The 25,363-nt window shown below is 36.6% G+C and overlaps 2 protein-coding genes across 2 annotated transcripts; one reads left to right on the top strand and one right to left on the bottom strand.

Moving 5' to 3' along the window:
• The first annotated feature begins 17,709 nt into the window (after positions 1–17,709).
• Positions 17,710–20,776, top strand: LOC113355638 (pentatricopeptide repeat-containing protein At1g15510, chloroplastic-like). Its single transcript, XM_026598557.1, has one exon. The coding sequence runs from the start codon at positions 17,769–17,771 to the stop codon at positions 20,400–20,402; it is 2,634 nt and encodes an 877-aa protein (XP_026454342.1). The 5' UTR covers positions 17,710–17,768; the 3' UTR covers positions 20,403–20,776.
• A 519-nt stretch (positions 20,777–21,295) lies between these two features.
• On the bottom strand, positions 21,296–25,061 carry LOC113355637. Its single transcript, XM_026598556.1, has 2 exons — positions 24,848–25,061; positions 21,296–24,661 (listed from the first exon to the last, which is right to left on the bottom strand). The coding sequence occupies exon 2, from the start codon at positions 24,645–24,647 to the stop codon at positions 23,112–23,114; it is 1,536 nt and encodes a 511-aa protein (XP_026454341.1). The 5' UTR covers positions 24,648–24,661; positions 24,848–25,061; the 3' UTR covers positions 21,296–23,111.
• Positions 25,062–25,363: the final 302 nt, after the last annotated feature.

Here is a 25,363-nt window from a genome sequence, read left to right as displayed (position 1 = left end):
TCAAAACCTATTCAAATCATTTCCCTCACAAATTAATATCAAAATCTAACTCCATCAATTGATTCCAACTATACACCGATCGAATTAAAAGAAATTTCATCATCAATTTAAAAAAATATTAAAATAAACATAGTTGATTGCAATCCATTATTCTTAATTATACTTGTGATTGATTTATCCCTTCAAGATTGAAAATTACAAACGATCTTGGGTTTATGTGTTGAACCAGAATCGGTCAACGTTCATGTCCATATTGACCGATTCCTATGATAACCGATCGATATTCATGAACACGTCAACCTATTGTCCTAAATGTATTTTCTGGTCGAAGAAAATTAACCAGAATCGTTGAAAGTTAATGCCCACATAAACCGGTTATGATATGGAAGAGATACCTAGTCTTATGTATGTTTTTTTTTGTTAGAATATGATTATGTGAATGTTCACATAAACCGATTATATGAAACAATTAGTTTATATGTAACTAGGAAAACTTTGATTTCTAGAATAGAGAGAATTTCAAAACACCAACCCAAAATCGGTTTACGAGTGCATGAACGTAAAGCGATTATGGGTTGTGTTATGAAAAAAATCGAAAAATTTCACTTGTTTGATGTTTTGGAGTTCGATTTACATTAGTTGATCTCACACTTAACAAGATTAATTTACACCTAACATGATTAATTAATATTAACTAATCAAGGGTAAAATGGATAGTAAGAGAATAGTTGGATAAGAGGTTTTGTGAAATTAATTTGTAGTGACGTTTTTTGTCATTTAGTAACAGGCCTCAAATAAAAGCCCTAGACCCCGAACTAGGATGGTTTTCTTTAGTCCGGCATCGAACTATTCTTTTTACTCCTATTTTTTCACTAATACCAAACGAAGTGTTGATATATCAAGGTGTGTCTTCAAAAAAATTCAGAGCACCGCCCTGTCAAGGAGGAAGCTGCGGAAGGAAGGTCTTCAAGCTAGATTAGAGAAAGGAGGCTCCCCGGATCCACAAGAAAGAAAAAAAAAAATCTAAATCCACCGCTCCTATGGGTTTTGAATTCCTGTATTTTACGAGAATACATAGGAATTACATATCGTGGACGGTCCCAAACATGGGTAGAGAATCATATTCCCTAAACTCAGTAGGACTTCTCTTCTCTAGGACGATTTTCTTTCTCATCTCTCTAGGATGATTATTTCTCGTCTTTAGGACGACTCCAAATATCTCTAATGTTTTTTTGAGTTTTTTTTTTTGTGTTTTGCAGGTTAACAAGTTTTTTGCGGTTCACTTATTTCTCTCTTTTTGTGTGTCAAGACTGGCAGGTTTCATCGTTTGCCTAGCCAGAAAAATCCTTTTTCGGATCTACAATCATGGCACCATCCTCAACACACCAACCTAATCCTGAGTGGGATGAACTAGAAAGTAGAATGGCATCCCTTTTCAAAGAAGACGATCAATCCTTTGAAGTCCCTAAAGATCTTGCAGAAACAGCGGCAGAGCATAAGTATTCTCTAGTTATTACCACCATCACAAGAAGGGAATACAACATAAATAGTTTATACATCATGTTAAAAGATCATGGAAACCCCCGGGAACAATTGATATCTCAAGTTTTCGCAAGGAAATATATCTAGTTCACTTCGACCTAGGTTGTGATTACAACACAGTCCTCGCAAGGTCTCCATGGACTCTAAATGAGGATCTAATGCTGATAAATCTGTGATCCAGATAAACTCCCTCACGAGTATGAATTTTAGTTTGCTGATTTCACTGTAAGAGTTCATGGCCTTTCCCTCAATAACCAGAAGATTAAAATGGTGGAGTTTATTGCGTCAAAGATTGGAACTCCGTATCTTATACCAGCAACGGAACAAACAAAATGGGGGAGCTAAGCAAAGGTCAGAGTGAAGATAGATGTAACAAAGCCTATGAGACAGGAACTAAACTTCATGTTACTATCCAAGAAGGAATGTAAAGTCTCTCTAAGATACGAACGACTTCCCAAATCTTGTTTCTTTTGTGGGAGATTTGTACATATCATGAAACAATGTCCAGAATTGTCAAAGGTGAAAAAGCGGGGGTCTAACAACCACATCCAATATTTAGTTCGGCAATCTGAATAGACAAACTCCAATATAATTTCAAGATAATCAACTAGAAAGTAAAACTCAATCTATAGAAAAGTATATCAAAGAGTTATATCTCAATTCAATCTGCAATCAGACAAATAGGAATTTGCGAGCCTGATTGAATAAGATCAATAACTTGGACGGTATCACAACCCAATATCCAAGTGTCAATCAATTTAATCAAAAACCCAAAGGTCGGATTTAAGAACTGATTGAACTTAATGCACAACCTGTGATATTTCTATTATATAACAAAATACAACGCGAAAATGAAATAACACAGACACCAGAAATTTTGTTAACGAGGAAACCGCAAATGCAGAAAAACCCCGGGACTTAGTCCAGCTTTGAACACCACACTGCATTAAGCCGCTATAGACACTAGCCTAGTATCAATGAACTTCAGACTGGAATATAGTTGAGCCCTAATCAATCTCACACTGGTCAAGGTAAAGTTGCGCCCTTTACGTCTCTAAACCCCATAGGATTCTACGTACTTGATTCCCTTAGTTCACCCAAAACCAAGAGTTTCTACGACCCATAGTCGAAGACTTGATAAACAAATCTTTCTCACACAGAAAAGTGTATTGGAATAGATAAATATGTCTCCCACAAAAATACCTGTGAGTTTTGTTCCGTCTTTTGATAAATCAAGGTGCACAAGAACCAACTGATAAATCGGAATGACATTCCCGAATAACAACCTAGTATTATCAATCACCTCACAATAATGTTAATCGTACGGAAGAGAAACAAGATATTGTGGAATCACAAACGATGAAACGAAGATGTTTGTGAATACTTTTAATCTTACCTGTCGGAGATAAATCTCAAGCAAATCTTAGAAAAGATAATACTCAATCACGATAGTAGAAGTAAGATCAGAACATGCAACTACAGAAAAAATATTTGGATATGGCTTCATAATCCCAATGAAGTCTTCAAGTCGTTAACCTACAGGGTTTCGTGAAAAACCTAAGGTTAAAGGAGAATCGACTCTAGTCGCAACTAGTATCACATAGGAGGTGTGGGGATTAGGTTTCCCAGTTGCTAGAGTTCACCCTTATATAGCGAAAAGGCGAGGGATCCAAAATATACCACAAGCTAAAACTTTTCCTACCTATAAATCCTTTCTCCGAAAGTGATTGTCAATGGACTGAGTCGAGACAATACAACTAATCGGTTCACGCTTCGTGTGATCGTCTATGGATACGAGATCGAGACAATACAACAACGAAGTATGTTTACTTGATACAAAGGTTCGTACTTAACCAAACACAATAGGATTGCTTATCAAGTAAATAGGAATTAACGTTTGTGTAATTTACTTTAATTATAATACGGAAAAATATAAAGTAAATGACACAACAAGATTTTGTTAACGAGGAAATCGCAAATGCAGAAAAACTCAGGGACCTTGTCCAGAATTGAATACTCTCAGGATTAAGCCGCTACACAAAATTACACCTAACTTCGTATAGTTGAGACCAAACAACTAAACCTATAGTTCACCTAGTTCCATCTGTATTCCCAGGCCTCTAACTTATAAATAAGTCACATACTTGGAACAATTCCTTTGGTTCGTATTCCAAACAGTAAAGGAACAACTAATCTGTTTGGTATCAAATCTATTCAACCAAGTAATATGATTCGATCAAAGGCTCTTCCATTTATCTTAACATAAACTCCTTCATCAGGTCCTTAGATCTATCTTATGTTCAATTACCGAAGTAATCGTTTAAGATTAAGCCAACAACATTCTTAATCCAAAGAATTGTGTTGATGCCGATCTACTCAATTAATCAATCCAATCTACCACAAGGATAAACCGATTATTAATTGGATCCTCTCTTACCAAAACAAGTGTTGTGCACACCAAAGATTATAAACCCAAGTCAGATCTTCAATATCTTATGTGTCTTCAAATCTTCTTATATCTTCAATAAAAACCCGCACACAATCACTTGAATCTCTTGTGATCAGTCACGCAAAGAGCGGAGTCTGTTAACAATGGATTATCACAAGATCGTCTTTAGAACTAACAACAGTCTAAAGATCCCTATCGAAACTCTGAACTAGTTTGAGTGAATCTTATTCAGAAGAGAAGATCCTCAAGCATAAACAAACTAGGTGCAATAAGATTTCAACCACCGTTAGTCAATCAAATCAATCGAAAACAAAAGATAAACCGCAATTATCTAGTTTCCCACCAACGGTACACGCTAGAGCTTCTCAATCCCAAAAAATACTTTAAACTGAGCGGCCGTAAGAGATTTCGCCTAATTAGGTTACTCTCCTCTCCGAATAGGCGGCTACACCAGTAATAACAACAAAACAGGAAGTCTGTGTTTACAAAGGATTAGTTTGCTAGAAAGGAAAATTTCAAGTATTTATAAACAAGGAAGTTTGGACACTAAGAAATTTCCAAAACCGAAAATATTCTCAAGATATTCATTAAAGCACAAATTCGGTTTTCATAATTCCCGGAAATGCTCTGTCCAAAAATAATGATCGAAATCTCTTGGAAAATCTAATTAGTAAATGCACATTACTAATTCTTATATTTTCCTACAAAATGAAATTAATAACCTTAATTAAAAGATTCTTAACTTACTTATGTTTCGATCCTCGGATTTTCTTTCTTTAGCTATTAAGGAATAACTTTGAACAATTAAAGAAATAAACATCCACAACACGTGTTCAAAGTATGTCGACATCCTTACTTGGTAAGTTCTCTTTCACACTTACAACCTTGAAACCGATTTTCCACACTTCCAAACAAGTTTAGAATTGGTTCATCTGACTTTCAAGAACTATGTGACTGATCAAACAAACATTCAATCACAATTAAGGGTTTAACGGTTCTACCAAAACATGTTTCGGTTCTACCTCCATGTGAGTACTATGCATAGTTACACTAGCTTTCCAAAAATTCGGTTGACTAGGTACTAGGATCGGTTCCCCACATATATATGGTATCTAACTTATATGTGTTGCACATGTCCATAGGATCGGTTCCCCTTTTCCTAAAAACGTGTTGCACGTGTCAATAGGATCGGTTCTCCTTTCTGCTATAAACCTTGCTGCACCTCATACAAGGATCGGTTCCCCTTTGTGATGTACTGCACCTCTTACTAGGATCGGTTCCCCTTTCCCAAATTTGGTCAGACATAACACAAACCCGATCATACCATCTCAGATGATTACTTAAGATCGGTTTCACCAATAAAAGTCATACCAATACATAAGTCAGGCCTTTGTGAATAGTTCTACCAAGAACACAAACAAGTTGTGAGCGGTTATACTCAATCACACATATTGGTTGTTCATCAGATATGCAATGAATAACAAAACCAATAACACCTGGAAATTTCCTTTTCGGTTCACAAACAAGTTTATGAACTTACTTCCTTAGAACACATGTAAACATGTTCCCTAGGATGAAATCCCCACTTCATACCCATACATAATCACAATAGCATTCAAATGATTATGGCGACGTCTTATCTACAAAGTTTAATGGTTAAACAATAAACCTCGTATTGTATTCCTTAATACTATGTCTATCTAGAGTTCAAATATGCTTCGCAATTATGTTTTCAATATGCACGAGTTGAAAGATACGTTAGGGAATGAAATAGTTCAAGTCAAATATCACTAACCTCAAGTGGAAGGATGATTGTTGTCGTTGTAGCTCCTTGATTCTTCATATCTTCAAGACTTCGCAATACATGTAATGTCTCATATCCTAATACTTTCAAGCTAACCTATACGAAGTTGACTCTAGTACATAATCAAGCGACTCTTAACATGAGTTTTGATTCACTAAAATATGACAACCAAACTTGACATGCCAACGCTTGGTGGGTTCAACCGAGCAATGCTCTAACAATCTCCTCCTTTGTCAATTTTAGTGACAAAACTCTTACATCATATGGATAAACAAATTACAAGAATTCATTACACATATGCTTGATTCCCGAATCCAACAGCACAGCAAAACTGCTTACATTCAATCCTTGAAAATGTCGATGTTGACATTATCATAACAAAGCAAATACTCCCCCTAAGGAAGATAGGTAGATATTCAATCTGCACGTCTTTGTTATACCAAATCATATGACATGTTACTCCCCCTTAGTCCATGCTTTCACTCTTTCGTTAGATAAACGTTCAAGCACCACTGTTCTTTTCCTTAGTGATACCAATCAATATAAAATCAATGCCAGTATCACATGTTTACTTCATATATTTCTCCCCCTTTTTGTCACAAAAATGACAAAGAAACGAAAAAATAAAGGACAACACGAAAAGAATCTTACAAATCTCAATGTACTTGCAACCTGTAGAGTTAGGCAGGAGGGTTCCACACATCATGTTTTGATAACCAATATCAAAACCGAAACTACAAGTAGTTTTATTTTGATATGTTACCAAGGAAACAATTTTCCGAAACAATTTTTCCACTTTAGTTTAGCAAAACAAAAATCAACTAAGCACCTTAGTCCCTTTGCTAAACCGATTGTTCAAAAACAAAAGCTTAATTCGATAAGACCAAAATAAAGATGACTCTATTTTTCTCATCAGGTTCTAATTATCCATAAACTTAGACCTTTCAATTTTAAACAAGACAAGTACTAGGTTAGTTAATTAGCATTTCTTGTTAAGGCATTCGATTAGACTTGAATAACCGAAACCTCACTTCGATAAGTCTAACTAAGATCAGAATTAACTTAGTTTCTCTTATCCGGAATTGAATTGGACTAAACAACTCATCCCGTACACCTTTTATTTTGTTAAGCCATAAATAATTCATACAAACTAACATAAATCAACTTGCATAATTATTCACCTCAACTGGAAGCAATTGAAACATCATAGACATTAAAAGCACCGCAATTGCACCGAAATTTTGTAAGCCTAAACAATTGATACCATACAAACGTAAGATAACAATAGTTTTTGTTAACCGGAACCAATTGAATCACACACAACATCAATTGTACCCAAATTTTGTAATCCTAAACAATTGATACCACACAATAAAGCAAGATAACAATAATTTTTCTTAACAGGAACCAATTGAATCACACACATCCACACACACATCATGGAATAAATATCAATTGTACCGAAATTTTGTTAAGAAAAAACAATAAATATATATGATATAAACTCAGTCTTTTTTTTTAAACAGGAAAACAATTAACTAACAAGATTGTTACCTCAAATTTCGCATCCACTTCTCCAATACGTTTGCATCTTTGTCCAGGGAGAATTGATATCGAAATATCATCATGTTGTCATCCTTATGCATAAACAAATGAATAACAACAACCAACCTTTACCAGAGAAAGGTTGAAAATCGGTTTTAACAATTGCAAGCAAAAGTTGAAAACCGTCGAAACACATATGCTTTTATGCTAAACCAAAACCAACATATTGTGACTTTTTCACATATTGTTTCTACCAGAACCCCTCATGATTCTTTGATAAATCCTACCAACATGGGCTAGAATTTAATCTTGCTAAATCAAAAATTCACCCAAACCACAAGGGTTCACAATATATGAGATTGAATATTAAGGTAGTAAAACCGAAATCAAACATCCCATAAACTGATTCAAAGCAAAGATATAAACATTCATTCAGATGAATTTGCTTCTAGGAATCGGTCAAACCACAAAAGCAAGAGCTACACATATATGATTAGTAGATATCAACATCATCAACTCAAATTACCATTTCTATAAAAGTTCAAAAATAGATAGAGAAGGTAAGAGTATAGAAGAAAATAAATCTCCCTAAAGATGTTAATTAGTCATAAAATATTCGGAGATCATGTGCTCAGTTTTAAGTGCTTCCCCACCTTTAAAAATATTGAGCACTAATGGTGAGCATGCACATTCTGACACAACTAGGTTGTGTTAAGTTGATCCTTGTCTTTTTCGTCACGAGTGACTAAAACCGAATCATCATTCTTGACCTCTTGCTTGGTTTGTTTTCTCTTGTTCCGTCTCTTGTTTTTCTTATTTGACTTGTGATCAAGAGTGTCATTATCAAAACCTTTACTAGTACAAGAGATTTCAGACATAGTGTCTTTCTTTAGCCTTTATAGAAGACTCTTGTAATTATTGTCACCAACAATTAACAGCTGAGAGTCATTCTTGTGACTAACTTTTGGTCCCTTCTTGGCTATAGAGGACTTCGGGACCCATTTAGAGTTGGGTTTCGCAGGAGAATCTTTCTCCTTTATATCATTAGAACGATTGTCTTTTTGAATACTTTGCGAAACATCCTTTCTCCAATTTGGAACATCAGATCCTGTCTTCGCATTTGAAACGTCATCTCTATTTCTATAATTGGGTATTTTATGAGATGACCTTGTCGAGTGATATGCAAAATTTGAACTATCATTATAGTAATTATGTTGCCTAAACTTTGTACAATAACGATCTGAGTTCTTATGAGGAGAAAACTTATCCAATTCATTTGATACAAAAGAAAGTGCATCTTGCATCTTACGAACTTTGCATCGCCATTGCAAGTGTCCTTTATTACCACAATGATAACAATTCTTAGTATAAATATACGAAGTATGAGTTTTGATGTTACCTTTTTGTGGATCCTCTTGCATTGGAGCTCGACGAGTTTTCTTCTTCTTCTTCTTCTTCTTCAACGTTGTTGCTTTCTTGACATTGGCAGAAATGCCTTCTTTGATTACTGCTGGTTGAACACTATTCTTAGGCTTGACAGACTTTTCTTCTTTACAAGAAATATGAGCATCTTTGTCATCAGTAGAAGCCTCTGATTGAGAAGAATTTGTAGCTTTAACAAATTTTACCTCTTTGCTAATATTTGAAGCATCTATTCCCTTATAGCCCAATCCTCGTGTGTCACGATGATTTCTACTTGCTTCTAACATTGAGGTTAACTTGTTTGTGCTTTCATTGGATTTTTTCAGTTCCAAATTTTCTTCTTCCAGCATCTTGATTTTATCAAGAGCACTGGCTAGATCAGCGTCAAAGCATTTTTCTCGTGAGAGATATACACCTTCTTTCTCTTCAAAACTCTTTTGTTGAGAGTTAATCCTTGCATCAGACTCAACAAGTTTCTCTTCCAACAAGTGAATTTTTTCAAGAGTAACATCACACTCTTTCTCTAACAATTTTGTTTGAGAGAGACTAGCACTAAATTTTTCCTCAAGAACCTGTATTTGTCGAGAATTAAACATTGCTTCCGATTCAACACGTTTCTTTTCCGACAAAAATAGTTCTCTTCGAAGATTTTCACATTCTAATTTCTTAGAATTTAGATCGTTTGTACGATCTTCAAGAAGATATTTAGTGGTGCGAGAACCACAATATTGTCCTTGAAAAACCCTCCTCAGTTTCTTGTTCTCACGACAAAGAGGAGTCATAAAACCAAGAAAATCCGAAGTTCTCAGCTTTTCATTTTTCAAAGGTTCCAGCAGTTTAGAGTATTCTGAGATATCCTCTTCTACTTCTTGATCAAAATCTGAGCCATCATCATCAGAAATTTCATCTAACCTTTCTTGTAGACGTATTTTCCAGTCGTCATTGGTTTCTACATTCTTAACAATATTAACTTGTCTTGTAGAATCTATAGAGATGATTTCTTCAGATATTGAATCATAGATTCCATCATCAAGTGTTAATTCAGAACTCTTGATGTCTTGCTTTACGTTAACTGAATCATTCATTAGATTCAATTCTTATAGGTTGGATCGCACCAAACACATATTGTTAGATATTTTCGTGTTTTCCTTCTCTATTACCAATTGAAAAGACGAGGGTACCCAAATATACCACAAGCTAAAACTTTTCCTACCTATAAGTTCTTTCACCGAAAGTGATTGTCAATGGACTGAGTCGAGACAATACAACTAATCGGTCCACACTTCGTGTGATCGTCTATGGATACGAGATCGAGTTAATACAACAACGAAGTATGTTTACTTGATATAAAGGTTCAGACTTAACCAAACACAATAGGATTGCTTATCAAGTAAATAGGAATTAATGTTTGTGTAATTTACTTTAATTATAATAAAACAATTATAATGCGGAAATATAAAGTAAATGACACAGCAAGATTTTGTTAACGAGGAAATCGCAAATGCAGAAAAACCCAGGGACCTTGTCCAGAATTGAATACTCTCAGGATTAAGCCGCTACACAAAATTACACCTAACTTCGTATAGTTGATACCAAGCAACTAAACCTATAGTTCACCTAGTTCCGTCTGTATTCCCACGCCTCCAACTTATAAATAAGTCATGTAGTTGGAACAATTCCTTTGGTTCGTATTCCAAACAGTAAAGGAACAACAAATCTGTTTGGTATCAACTCTATTCAACCAAGTGATATGAGTCGGACAAAGGCTCTTCCGTTTATCTTAACATAAACTCTTTCGTCAGGTCCTTAGATCTATCTTATGTTCAATTACCTAAGTAATCGTTTAAGATTAAGCCAACAAATCCAAAGAATTGTGTTGATGCTGATCTACTTAATTAATCAATCCAATCTACCATAAGGATAAATCGATTATTAATTGGATTCTCTTTTACCAAAACAAGTATTGTGCATACCAAAGATTATAAACTTAAGTCAGATCTTCAATATCTTCTTTATCTTCAAATCTTCTTATATCTTCAATAAAAACCTGCACACAATCACTTGAATCTCTTGTGATCAATCACACACAAAATGGAGTCTGTTAACAATGGATTATCACAAGATCGTCTATAGAACTAACAACAATCTAAAGATCCCTGTCGAAACTCTGAACTAGTTTGAGTGAATCTTATATCAGAAGAGAAGATCCTCAAGCATAAACAAACTAGGTGCAATCAGATATCAATCACCGTTAGTCAATCAAATCAATCGAAAACAAAAGATAAACCGCAATTATCTAGTTTCCCACCAACGGTACACGCTAGAGCTTCTCAATCCCAAAGAAGACTTAAAACTGAGCGGCCGTAAGAGATTTCTCCTAATTAGGTTACTCTCCTCTCCGAATAGGCGGCTACACCAGTAATAACAACAAAAGAGGAAGTCTGTGTTTACGAAGGATTAGTTTGCTAGAAAGGAAAATTTCAAGTATTTATAGACAAGGAAGTTTGGACACCAAGGAATTTCCAAAACCGAAAATATTCTCAAGATATTCATTAAAGCACAAATTCGGTTTTCATAATTCCCAGAAATGCTCTCTCCAAAAATAATGATCGAAATCTCTTGAAAAATCTAATTAGTAAATGCACATTACTAATTCTTATATTTCCCTATAAAATGAAATTAATAACCTTAATTAAAAGATTCTTAACTTACTTATGTTTCGATCCTGGGATTTTCTTCCTTTAGCTATTAAGGAATAACTTTGAACAATTAAAGAAATAAACATTCGCAGCATGTGATCAAAGTATGTCGACATCCTTACTTTGTTAGTTATCTTTCACAATTACAACCTTGAAACCGATTTTCCACACTTCCAAACAAGCTTAGAATTGGTTCATCTGACTTTCAAGAACTATGTGATTGATCAAACAAACATTCAATCACAATCATGGGTTTAACGGTTCTACCAAAACAAGTTTCGGTTCTACCTCCATGTGAGTATTTTTCATAGTCACACTAGCTTTACAAAATTCGATTGAATAGGTACTAGGATCGGTTCCCCATATATATATGGTATCTTACTTATATGTGTTGCACATGTCCATAGGATCGGTTCCCCTTTGCCTAAAAACGTGTTGCACATGTCCATAGGATCGGTTCCCTTTTCTGCTATAAACCTTGCTGCACCTCATACAAGGATCGGTTCCCCTTTGTGATGTACTGCACCTCTTACTAGGATCGGTTCCCCTTTCCCAAATTTGGTCAGACATTACACAAACCCGATCATACCATCTCAGATGATTACTTAAGATCGGTTTCACTAATAAAAGTCATACCAATGCATAAGTCAGGCCTTTGTGAATAGTTCTACCAAGAACACAAACAAGTTGTGAGCGGTTATACTCAGTCACACATATTGGTTGTTCCTAAGATGTGCAATGAATAAAAAAACCGATAAAATCTGGAAATTTCCTTTTTGGTTCACAAACAAGTTTATGAACTTACTTCCTTAGAACACATGTAAACATTGTTCCCTAGGATGAAATCCTCACCTAATACCCATACATAATCACAATAGCACTCAAATGATTATGACAATGTCTTATCTACAAAGTTTAATGGTTAAGCAATAAACCTCGTATTGTATTCCTTAATACTATGTCTATATAGAGTTCAAATATGCTTCGCAGTTATGTTTTAAATATGCACGACTTGAAATATATGTTAGGGAATGAAACAATTCAAGTCAAATATCATTAACCTCAAGTGGAAGGATGATTTTTATCGTTGTATCTCCTTGCTTCTTCACATCTTCAAGACTTCTCAATACATGTAATGTCTCATATCCTAATACTTTCAAGCTAACCTATACTAAGTTGACTCTAGTACATAATCAAGAGACTCTTAACATGAGTTTTGATTCACTAAAATATGACAATCAAACTTGACATACCAACGCTTGGTGGGTTCAACCGAGCAATGCTCTAACATATAGTTTTCAAATCAGGGTTCGCAATCTAAGTTACCTTAGTAACAAAGCATTCAATATTTACCGTTAGATGAAAACCTGATTAGATTCAAGGTAATATCTTTCAACTGTGAGATCAAACTTATCTTGTTGTATACAAATGAAATATACCTTCATTTAAGTTTGAGTAACCGTACCTAAACGTGTATACTAGGTTGGATCAACAGTAGTTAACCGAAGTTAGCTATATGAACACTCTCATATCAACCATATTCATCTTAACCACAACTAGTTCAAATGACTCAAATTAAACTAGTTGTAGAGTTGTTCAATTGCTATATTCTCATAGAAGTATACAAGAACACATTTGAAGCAAAATCGGTTTGATTCTCTTGAATCAATTCATGAACATTATAGACACGGTTTGCATAGAATGCATTCCTTATTATATAAATGTATTAGTTCATGAACAACCCGATTTTAGAACTTTAACCACTCAAGTATGAAAATGGGTACGCATACTTAAAGTAGTCGGACTGAGTATGGGTTCGCTAGTATGCAAACGGGTACGCATACTTCCAAACACAACAAAAATTCCCGGACCCAAACCCTTCGCCAGTACGCATACAGGTATGTGTACTTAGGCTTCCAGAATTTCACCACTAACCGGTATGCATACGGGTATGCATACTATAGTTCCGGTCATGGATCACATATATGCAAGAACGCATACTGTGTTCATAATCTAATGATGGTTAAGTGTTCTAAACTCTATTTCAATCATTGAAACATTCTTAGAGCATTACAGTAGCTGTTTTCATGAACTATTAGCATCAAAGTAATTTTCAAGTTATTGAAATAATCATAACGAAACATTCCAAGTCTACATCAAATGATTGCATCACACAAACCATGTAAGATGTTACTCGGTGATTTTCACATGATCATATTTTGACTTTCGTCAAGAATATAAGATGAACTTGGTTTAAGCGAAAGCTTACCAACACATATTTCAATAAATATGTAAGCGAGTTAAACTCAGCTCGAAATCTCAAATGTTCATAATCGAATACTATATAGTAATACAACTTTTGTCTCAACATAGGAGATAAAGTAGAAATAGACTTTCCAAGTGATAGATGAGTTTTTGTCTCCACATACCTTTTGTTGATGAAGTTCCACAAGATCTCCTTAGTAGTTCTTCGTCTTCGAATGATGAACGCCGTGAAGTCTAATGCTCAACTACACAATCTATCCTAGTCCGAGACATCATTATAAGTAGACTAGAAATCAAGACTTATAGTTTTGATCACTATATTGACAAACAAGCTTGAGATAGCAACGCTTACGAGTTTGACCGAGCAGTGCTCTAACAAAAGGAATGTGAGAAAATGGGCCTTTTCTCTCTAGAAGTGTTCATGGAAAAGATACAGGATATGAAAATCGCAAGATTCACTGAAGAGATTAATGGCAGCTTCAAACCTAAGATAAATCAAGTAATCTCTAGTATCAGATCAAACCATGAAAACTTAGAATTCAACAATGGCAGAAACCCTAATCCTAAGTCAACAAGTCAATCAAGTCAAAACCAACCCAATCTCAATCCCTACAATCAGTCAACTACAATATCCCCACAGCTAGAAATTTTATCCCCAAATCCTGCAACAGCTCAAGAAACCAAAATTATTCCGGAAACTTTCCCCAAAAAAGATAGTTAACATTCAACTGAGAATTCTCAAAAAAATCAGTCATTAACCATTTCAAAATCTATATCAGGAAATAAATGAGGGAAAATTCAAACTCTGGAGTCCACCCATCACCCAATACTGTCATAACCCTACCTGAAACAATAACCCACATCCACCAAAAGCCCATAACCGAACCACCAAATCCTTCACCAGTTCCTAGTCCTACCAACCCATATCACACCACAACCATCTTCAACCCAACTATGTCAAGTTCCATAACAACCACCACCACAAACCAATTCATGCCCACACCTCCAATACCAACCATTCATCTATTACCACCTAAACCAGACCAATCCATTACCCAGAAGAATTCTCATCTGACCAGAACCCAAGAAACAACTAAGACTTTGAAGCAACGAAAAAGACAGATTAGAACCAATTAAAAGAAAACCTCAAAAGAAAGCATTATCCTAGTAAGAAACAAAAGATCACCAGAACTCATGGACTGTGATCCACCAGCAAAACAACAATGCTCTACCAATGAAGAGGTTGTGGCGAATTGCCTGAAAAAGTCGCAGGATAAATGTTGATACAATCCTGGAACTGTCGTCACTTAGGGAATGAGGCGACAGTTCTAACATTATACTCGTTCCTATGCAGATGCTAACCTTCAATTTTTTTTCTATCCGAGACAAGACTGAATGAACACAACAGCAGAAGCATTTGCATCTCTCTCAATTTCAGCATTTTAATTTTGTTACAGCTAATGGCATAAGTGGAGGTCTTGCTATTCTCTGGCAAGACAATGTTGATCTAGAGGTGATAACAAAAAATCAGAATTTAATTCACTGTAAATTTGGTCAGAAGCTGAGCATACCTCAATGGAGACTTTTTTGTGTATATGGACCTCCTGCACATCCTTTAAAAAATGATTTCTGGAAGATCATAAGCAACATCATTTCTACAACGGAAGAACCTTGGTGTCTAATATGAGAACTGGATGTCTTAATGCACCAACATGAAAAACATGGGAGATCACCAAACATAGACATCAGTTGTAATGAGTTTAGGAACATGATAAGAGAAAGAGACGTTTTGGATTTGGGTTATGTATAGCCTGCTTTCACTTGGTCAAATAATGTATTTCAAAACCAACTCATATTTGAGAGACTTGACAGAGCCTTTTGCAACACAGATTGGAGATTGTTATTTACTTGATGCTGCGGTTCTGCATCTCCCAAGGATACAGAGTGACCACTCTCCAATCTTTTTCAACGCCATGAGGAAGCCATCAAGGAGAAAACCAAACTATAAATTTGAATATTACTGGATTGACCATCCTCTGTTCAAGGATATTATACAATCAAAATGGGAAACATCAATTGGAGATACAATGGAAAGGTCATAGGACTTGGGTAAAGATCTCACAAAATGGACCAGGAATACTTTTGGAGACACAAGGAGAAAGATTAAAAGTGAGAAGCAGAAGCTGGTTGACTTACAGGGCACAACTCACTCAGCTGACAAAAGAGAAGAAGAGAAGGAAATCTGTCAAAAAATCATCACTCTTGAGAAAAGAGATAAGATATTTCGGCAACAGAGAAACAAATCCAAATGGATCCCTTCGATAGACAAAAACACTCAGGTATTCCATGTGTCTGTTATCCATAGAAGAAGAAAAAACAAAATCTTTGATATTAAGCAAGATAATGGTGAATTGATATCAGATAATGAACATATCGAAAATCATATCTTATCTCATTTTCAAAATATATTTACAAAGGACTCTAATATCTCTCTTGACCTTTTTTCTTTTGAAAACTCTAACATGCTTGGTGCAGAAGAATGCAGGTCCTTAAGTGCAATTTCTAATGTTGAAGAGATCTTTAATGTAGTAAAGAACATGGGTTCTCTGAAATCCCCAGGTCCATATGGATATCCAACACTTTTTTACAAAAAAAAATGCTGGAATGTAGTTGGTAATGAAGTGGTACAACTCATCCAAGATTGTTCCAGATATTCATGCATCCCTCCAGGTCTGAACCATAATTATCTTGCTCTAATTCCCAAAAAGAAGAATGTTTCCTCTGCATCAAACAACAGACCAATATCCCTCTGTAACGTGCTTTACAAGATTGTTACTAAGATCATAAAAAATAGGTTGAGTCCCTCTCTTGACAGCCTAATTGAGAATAATCAGTCTGTTTTTGTAACATGGAGATAAATTCTAGACAACATTGTACTACCTAAAGAGTTATTCCATTTCATGCATACCTATGATTCATCACAGGGTTCATTTGCTCGCAAACTTGACATGAGAAAATCATATGATAGTATAAAGTGGGAGTTTCTAAGCAAATCCCTTATCAATATTGGCATTACTGGCAGAGCACACACACTTATCATGTGTTGTGTTGAGACTACTTCCTTCTCCATTCTTCTCAATGATCATCTAGAGGGTTTCTTCAAAGGTGAGAGGGGAATAAGACAAGGTTGCCCATGGTCTCCCTATTTATTCGCCATTTTCTCTCATTACTTATCAAAGATAATAAACAAGATGGAGGAAGATGGACACTACAGTGGTTACATGATAAATAGATGGGCTCCAAATGTATCTCATATAATGTTTGCAGATGACATAATGTTGTTTGGCAACACAGACACCAGAACTATAAATTCAATAAAACAATTCTACAACAATATTATAGTGTCTCAGGTCAGCTCGTCAACTACTCCTAATCCTATATTCATTTCAGCAAGAGTGTCCCAGAATCATATGCTGAAGAGATCATTCAAATTCAGGGAGTTATAAGAATGCTTAAAGAAAAAAAATACTTGGGGATGAAAATCTTACAACAAGGAAACAGAGTTGCTAAATTTAACTTTCCCATTGAGAAGTTCATTGAGAAATGGGAAGACTACTAATCCTCCTTGAAGAATCTGGAAGATCAAAGATGATGTGAAAAGATTACGGAGCAACGTCAGCAATAGTACTTTTGAGTAGTACCAAAACTAACCAATTCTGCAGCCCATTTACTGACTGGTTTTGCTCTCTCTCACAAAGTCCAGAATAGATGGACGAATTCATATGTACCGGCTAACATAGCTATTCTCTGGAATGCTATTCCTAAAAAAAAAAAAAAAAAAATCATATTCCTTGAAACAAAAGCAAGTTGTCAATATATAAAGGGGTAACAAAAAAAAAGGCTGGGTGTAGATAGTAAACCTTAAACCCGCAATCAATCTCTAATTAACTTTTGATTATAAACCTCATAATGTAATAACTTTATCTTCTAACGGTTTAAGCTAAAACCCTTGTCAGACAACAATGCTCATTCCTTTACTAAAATGGCGGTCTCTGCTAAAACCCCAGCAAACCCTCTTCCAACAGACCTTATCCATTCTCACAAACCCAAAACCCACTTACCAAAATCACTAAAATTCGCTCCAAACACAACACATTTCCAAATTTCCTTCAAAAGAACCCAAGAAATCTCTGCTTTTCAATCAAACTCCATTGAAGATAACACAAACTTAAACTCTGAAATTTCTCAACTATGTCTCCAGGGAAACTTAGACCAAGCTCTACAATGCTTGAATATCATGGAAGAAATCCGGGTTTCTGTAGACGAAGAAACTTACGTTTCAGTGTTAAGACTCTGCGAATGGAAACGAGGTGTGGAAGAAGGAAACCGGGTTTACTCAAGAATTGCAAAATCAATCACCCATCTGAGTATTCGATTGGGTAATGCTCTGTTAAGTATGTTTGTAAGGTTTGATAATTTAATTGATGCATGGTTTGTGTTTGGTAAAATGAGTGAAAGAGATATTTTTTCATGGAATGTTATATTGGGTGGATATGCCAAGTCTGGGTTTTTTGATGAAGCATTGAATTTGTATCATAGGATGTTATGGGTAGGGATTAAACCAGATGTTTATACTTTTCCTTGTGTTTTGAGGACTTGTGGTGGTATTCAAGATTTGAGTCGAGGAAAGGAAATTCATGTTCATGTTATTAGGTTCGGGTTTGAGTCTCATGTAGATGTTATTAATGCTTTGATTACTATGTATGTGAAATGTGGAGATGTGTACAGTGCGAGGTTGTTGTTCGATAAGATGCGTAAAAAGGATAGGATTTCTTGGAATGCAATGATTTCAGGGTATTTTGAGAATGAAGAGTTTTTAGAGGGACTGAATTTGTTTTTACTGATGCAAAGTCTTGAAGTTCAGCCAGATTTGATGACTATGACTAGTGTGATATCTGCTTCTGAACTTCTCGGTGATGAGAAATTAGGGAGTGCAATTCATGGGTATGTGATCAAAACGGGGTTCTGTGCTGATGTTTCGGTGAATAATTCGTTAATTCAAATGCATTGTAGTGTTGGAAATTTGGTGGCAGCTGAGAATTTGTTTTGTAGAATGAAAGTAAGAGATGTTGTGTCATGGACAGCGATGATATGTGGGTACGAGAAGAATGAATTTCCGAACAAAGCTGTAGAAAGTTACAAACAAATGGTGGTCGAGGGTGTGAATCCTGATGAGATCACGATTGCCAGTGTTCTATCTGCATGTTCCTCTTTAGGACTTCTTGATACAGGTATTAAGCTCCACAAACTTGCTAACAGAGCAAGGCTTATTCAGTATACCATAGTGAGAAACACCCTTATTGAAATGTATTCAAAATGTAGGTTAGTTGATAAGGCATTGGAAGTCTTCAAACAAATACCAGAAAAGAATGTTATATCTTGGACTAATATGATTTTTGGGTTAAGATTTAATAACCGCAGTCTAGAAGCTTTAAAATTATTTCGCCAGATGAAGTCAAGTTTAAAACCCAATTTAGTCACACTAGTTGCTGTTCTTTCTACCTGTGCTAGCCTAGGAGCTTTGATGTGTGGAAAAGAAATTCATGCCCATGTTTTAAGAAGTGGTTTGGATCTCGACAAATTCTTGCCAAACTCACTTATAGATATGTATGTAAGATGTGGAAAGATGGGTTATGCTTGGGTTCAGTTTGAAATGTATGAAAAAAAGGATGTTTCTTCTTGGAATATCATGTTAACAGGATTTGCTGAACGAGGACAGGTAAAACAGGCATCTGATCTTTTCCGTAGAATGACAGTTGAAGGGGTTACTCCTGATGAAGTTACTTTCATTGCTCTGTTATGTGCATGCAGTAAATCGGGGATGGTAAATGAAGGTCGGGAGTATTTTAACATCATGAAAAACCTGTATGCCATTACCCCAAATCTAAAGCACTATGCATGTATGGTAGATCTACTTGGTCGTGCAGGTTTTCTACAGGAGGCTCTTGAGTTTATAGAAGATATGCCTCTGAAGCCTGATCCTGCTGTATGGGGAGCACTGTTAAATGCTTGCAAGATCCACAAGAACATCGAACTTGGAGAACTTGCAGCAAAATACATCTTTGAAATGGACTCAGAAAGTGTTGGGTACTATTTACTTTTGTGTAATCTTTATTCTGCTGTTGGGAGGTGGTGTGGAGTTGCTAGTGTGAGAAAGATAATGAGCGAGAATGGGTTAACTGTTGATCCTGGTTGCAGTTGGGTGGAGGTTAAAGGAAGTGTCCACGCTTTTCTAAGCGGGGACGAATCTCATCCCCAGATCAAGGAGATAAAGGGAGTTTTAGAAGGTTTGGATGAAAGAATGAACAAAGCAAGTTCTGAAATTCTTGGTAGTGCTAGTTTAATAGATAAAGCTGAGACTTCAAGAGCAGATATCTTTTGTGGGCACAGCGAGAGACTGGCTGTTGGGTTTGCACTGATTAACACTGTTCCAGGTATGCCCATTCGTGTGACAAAGAACCTATATATGTGTGGTAGCTGTCATAATACAATGAAGTTCATATCTAAGATTGTTCGCCGAGAAATAACAGTCCGAGATACTGAGCAATTTCACAATTTCAAAGATGGAATCTGCTCGTGTGGAGATGAAGGGTACTGGAGAAAACTGAGCGAGTAAGAAAGACAGTAAGTCTCATTTTTCACTTGCAGTTAAGTATGTACAAGCACTTGCTGGAAGAAAAACATTGCTCTTATACTGGTAAGACATTTAAAGAAGCTATAAATTTACGACTTTTGATGCAAACAAAGATAGTTACAGTGGCTATGGTTTGGATCTCAAACAGAAGTTGTTCAAGTAGGAAGAAAGAAAGTTATAGCGAAATCAGTGTTTCTCCTGTAGTCTAGTATAATGCACACGCTGTAGAATTGTACTTCAATAACTAAAATGTCCAATAGTTTGTACTTTTGTATAAATTTCTGCAGGGATTCATCCCTAATTTGTAGATCACTAGGGACATTTTTTACCAATAAAAGGTGTACTGGTGATTGAAAGTGTTGCTGGAGTTCGCTTTCCCACTGATTTTTCAGAAAGAATTTTTTTGTCATTTGCTTGATTATCTCAATTTTTACAGCGGGGCTTGGTCAGAATTGCGATAGTTCGCTTCTGAGGTGATCTTTCACTCATCGTGTTCATGTGCACTAAGAATCAGAGCTGTGATATTTAGTTCGTCAGATTTGTGTACCATGTGCATAAAACTTTACATAATCCGGATGACTAGTCAACAAGTATTGACCAAAATATTAAGTTTGAACTTTTCTACATTTTTTTTATGGTAATAAAACCTTAAATTGATCTAAGTTGTGGAAGCGGAGACCTTCATAGGCTCGGCAACTCAGACTATCCGATCTTAAAACATCAAAAAAAAAAAAACATATTAGACGAGGATAAAGCAATGGTGATAATTATATAAATGTCCCTTGTTTTACCTTTTTTTTTGTCCAACAACTTGGATTATTAATGGATACCTGGGTTGTGCATATGCGGACACGACGCGGAAGCGATATAATTCTTAAAAAACTAGGATGCAGACACGTATACACATATTTTATTTATATATAAATATAAATATGTAAATAAATAAATAAAAAATTACAACTCGGAAAAACTATCATCCGGTAAGAAATTAGAAGGAAGCCTAGCAATAAGATGTGCTCCAACACCCTTTTCAATAACTACGCTTAACCTATAAAAAAGAAATTCTCCGACTCGAACATTAGCATCATGACTAGACATATAATTGCGCAAACGCTTCAAAAAGTTTACGAAACCATCAACCAATTCCCCTAAGGTGGTAAAGGCAATTGTCTCAAAACCCGTGCATTTCTCCAAATATTTAGCATTCTTGCGAGTAACATCATTCTTAATGGCGAGACCCGAGGTAAAGGTACGAACTCCACCCCCGGTAAAAGGCGAAACACCAGTCACATTAAAACACACATCACGACCATTATCCCAATTATGCAGAAGTATGTCAGCCGGTCTCAAAGCAGTGTCATTGTTCGCAAGAAGCCCCAAGTCAACCACCTTCCTAGCCGGCACACCCGCACGGTAACACATGGCAATAGTGTCTCGCACCAAATCATGTCTAAATTTAAGCCCAATTTCATTCGCACAATGCAAGGCATGATCATCGAAAATATCCATATCCCTCTTGCAGAATGGACAAGCACCATTTTCCTCGAAGAAAGGGATCCCAAATCTGTATCGGAGAATTGCACTAAATTGCCTAGCTCCAATAGTTTTACTAAGCCCCAAAATTGGAATCGCCATTAAAAAGTCACAAGCATGTTTTGTTTGGCATGTTATGCCATAAAACAGAATCACGCTCCGACATAGTATAATTGGTGGGTATGTTTTCCTTCAACGCATCAAAGTAAATATTTTACAATGAGTTCATGGAATGGGTGGCAAAATTACTTGAGCAAAGAGGGGAAACGGCGACACACAGTGAATTGAAGGAGTCCAAAGCACGCTGAAGAGAGGGGTCACTACTACTGATCCTATCACCCCTCAAAATAGTGGACTGTAGCTCTAGGATCTGTAAACAAGATGCAAGGAAACAATAATGTTTGGTATCCTGTATAGTGTACACACCCATACCTCCATGTTTGAATGGAAAAGTAGAAAGCCTTTTCTGAAGGAATCTGTAGCCAGGGACATCACCAGTAATGATGTGTCTAAGGAATTGAAACAGCCGAGCGTCAAATAAGTCTTGAGTTTCTTGTAAAAAATCAGGCTTAGTTTTTCTCAAGGTGAAATAAAGTCTCGAAACACCAGTGCAATTCCGAAACAAAAGCAATTCACCTTGCGGGTCTTCTAATTTCTCTACAGCATCAATGAGGGCTATAGTCTTACGCACTCTACTAACAACCAAATCTTTATTGAATTGAGCATCAAGGATGACCGACCGACCCACCCAAAAGCTTCACACCCTTAGTTGGCCTACTGATATTTGGAGGGAAAACTCCAGGAACTAACGCTCTAGGGTCTGGAGAGGGCCAAAAAAGTTCTGTCTTGGCTACATTCAAGTATAAACCCCTTACACCCCCATAATCTTGAATGATCTTAAAATCCTTTGCAACCATAAGAGTATCTCCTATCAAGGTACCATCATTTAAGTAACAAGCTTGCAATTCAAGCTCACATTGCACGATAATTTTTTTAACCAAGGGGTGAAGAGTAAGAGCAAACAACAAAGGCCCAAGAGGATCCCCTTGTTGTACACCCTGGGAAGAGGCGAGAACATGATCCACGTAATATAAACGAGCAGGAGAAGCGTAACAGAATTCAACCCAACGAGAAATCCATGGGCACAAATTACGTACCTCAGAAAGACCGGTCAATGAGGTTAAAAGCATTCGAGAAATCTACCAGTAACATGGAAAGATTGTTCGAGTCCCCTTTCTCCTCAATCATGCGGTTAACATCATGTAAGATCGCCTCTCCACCACATTTGGCACCCACTCCAAACTGATAATCCCCTAAATAAGCATTGACTTCTTTGCCAACATGTGTTGCAGCGCATTTGGAGACGAGCCTTCTCCATATAGTCCCTACAGAAATGTGACGCAAGCCACCTCCCGGCTTAATCAATGGTGTAAGCGGTGCACTCGCAACGAACTCCCCTAAAATAGGAGGACACATGCCTGAAAGCCAAAGATTAACTACCTCTGTGATGGCTGCGAGTACCTCTTCTGAAATGGCAGCTGCGGAACCACTAATGGCATCCAAAAGATGATGTGCCCTAAGACCATCTCTTCCACAGGAAGTCCCCTTGGGGAAACTTCTAAGACGGCCCAAGACAAGATCAGCTGAAGCCGTCATTGCCTCTTGCGCTATTGGGATAGAAGGAATCTGTGGCGGAGCCGCTGATGGATGCTTACTCCGAAGCTCATTCAAGGTTCCTTCATTGTTAGGAGCAATTCCACTGGATGTGAGAGTGCGAATAGCTACAGCATACAGGCCTTTACGCAGTTTGCCTATGCATAGTCGAAGGTTAGTAGCTTCTTGACTTACCGGATGTGTCTTCTTCTTCTTAACTTCTTCCTGTAGCTTCTGAATATTCCGGTGCTCATCCAGAACATTATGAATCAGCCTCATATATCCATTAACTTCTTCCCATTGATTCAAGGCCAAGTTAATGGACCTAATTTGCATCTTTTTCTTGGTAGAAGCTTTATCTTCTTGACTGCTCTCTGGAATGTACATATGGAGAATGCAAACAGGGAAGAGTAGGAGTTGAATCCATGGAACCAGTTCCTTGGGCGAAGCAACGACTTTCTGAAGAACAACTTTGAAAGTACGAGCAAAGTGGAGCCTGCACTTGGAAGGGATACTCGAGACAGTTGGGATATCGGTCTGAAAAACAGTATGAAGTAGTTCTAAACTCACTGCAGGTAGAACTACCTCATTTGGCTTGTCTGTCCCTGCAACGGTGAAGGCACTGGAACTGCTAAGAGCTTCTACACCTACAACAGTAACCAGAGCAGAAACCACATATCCCTGATGCAGTTTACACTTCTTACCCCAAGCATTGATGTGCATGCATTGAGAGCAAAGCCAACTCTTCAAATGCAGCAGAACTGAATCCCAATCCATGTAAACATCTCCATTGCTTCGTAATCTCTCGCGGCATCTGTTCTTACCTTCTTCCCTTCTGTAATGTTGATTCTTCAAGTGGTTAAACAAAGAACCTCTCAATAACCCTCTACCACCAATACCATTATTGCAACCATCCAATCCACGATAAGGGCATTGATAAAGAACATCGCAACCTTCAGATGTAATCAGGCCATCAGGGGGGATTGCAGACAGGGGATGGGGTATGAGATATGTGGAAACTGTTTGATCAGTTCCAAGCATTGGGAGAAGATCGTCTGTAAAAACCCCAGGCGAAGAAACAAATTATGAAAACCCTAGAAAATAAAGTAAGTCGCTGCACAAGATGCTGTTGAAGTCGAAAAAGGAATCAATGGGTATCTATACAGGAGGGGAATGAAGGTGAGGACCGAAAACAATGAACATGGATCATACAAAAACGGTTTGATTAGATGAAAACTCACAGACTGTATGATCGCCTTCAAATCGCCGGAAAACGGCCCTCCGTGCATATTAAAAAGATAGAGATCCTTATTACTAAAAGATAAGTCATGATGACATATTGGATAAGGAGGAAGAGGAGGAGGTTTCTTCTTGATATTCCTCTTCTTCCAACACCGCAACCACCACCACCATTTGAGTTCAGATGGCAAGCTAAACCAGCGGAGAAAAAGTAAGACTAAGAAATGAAATGAGGCTAGGGTTTTAAGTTATCATCGGATGAGGATTAAATATATCTTGACCGTTAAATGTTATTGAAACTTTTTAGATGGGCTCTAGGCCCAACCAACAGCCTTTGTTTTCGTCCCTGGGCTTAAGTCAAGAACGATTTTTTGGGCACTGCCCCATTTTGATTGGGGACTACTATTTCATTTTCGGGTGGATATTTGGAAGTAAAGTGAAACACCCCTTATGCATGTATTTATTTTAGTACCAAAATTACCCTTTCAATTAAATTAGTGTAATGATTAGTGTGTTAA

This window comes from Papaver somniferum, chromosome 3, assembly GCF_003573695.1.
Source record: "Papaver somniferum cultivar HN1 chromosome 3, ASM357369v1, whole genome shotgun sequence".
Lineage (NCBI taxonomy): Eukaryota > Viridiplantae > Streptophyta > Magnoliopsida > Ranunculales > Papaveraceae > Papaver > Papaver somniferum.
The sequence above is the reverse complement of the archived record's forward strand: the minus strand, read 5'-3'. Positions and strand labels throughout refer to the sequence as shown.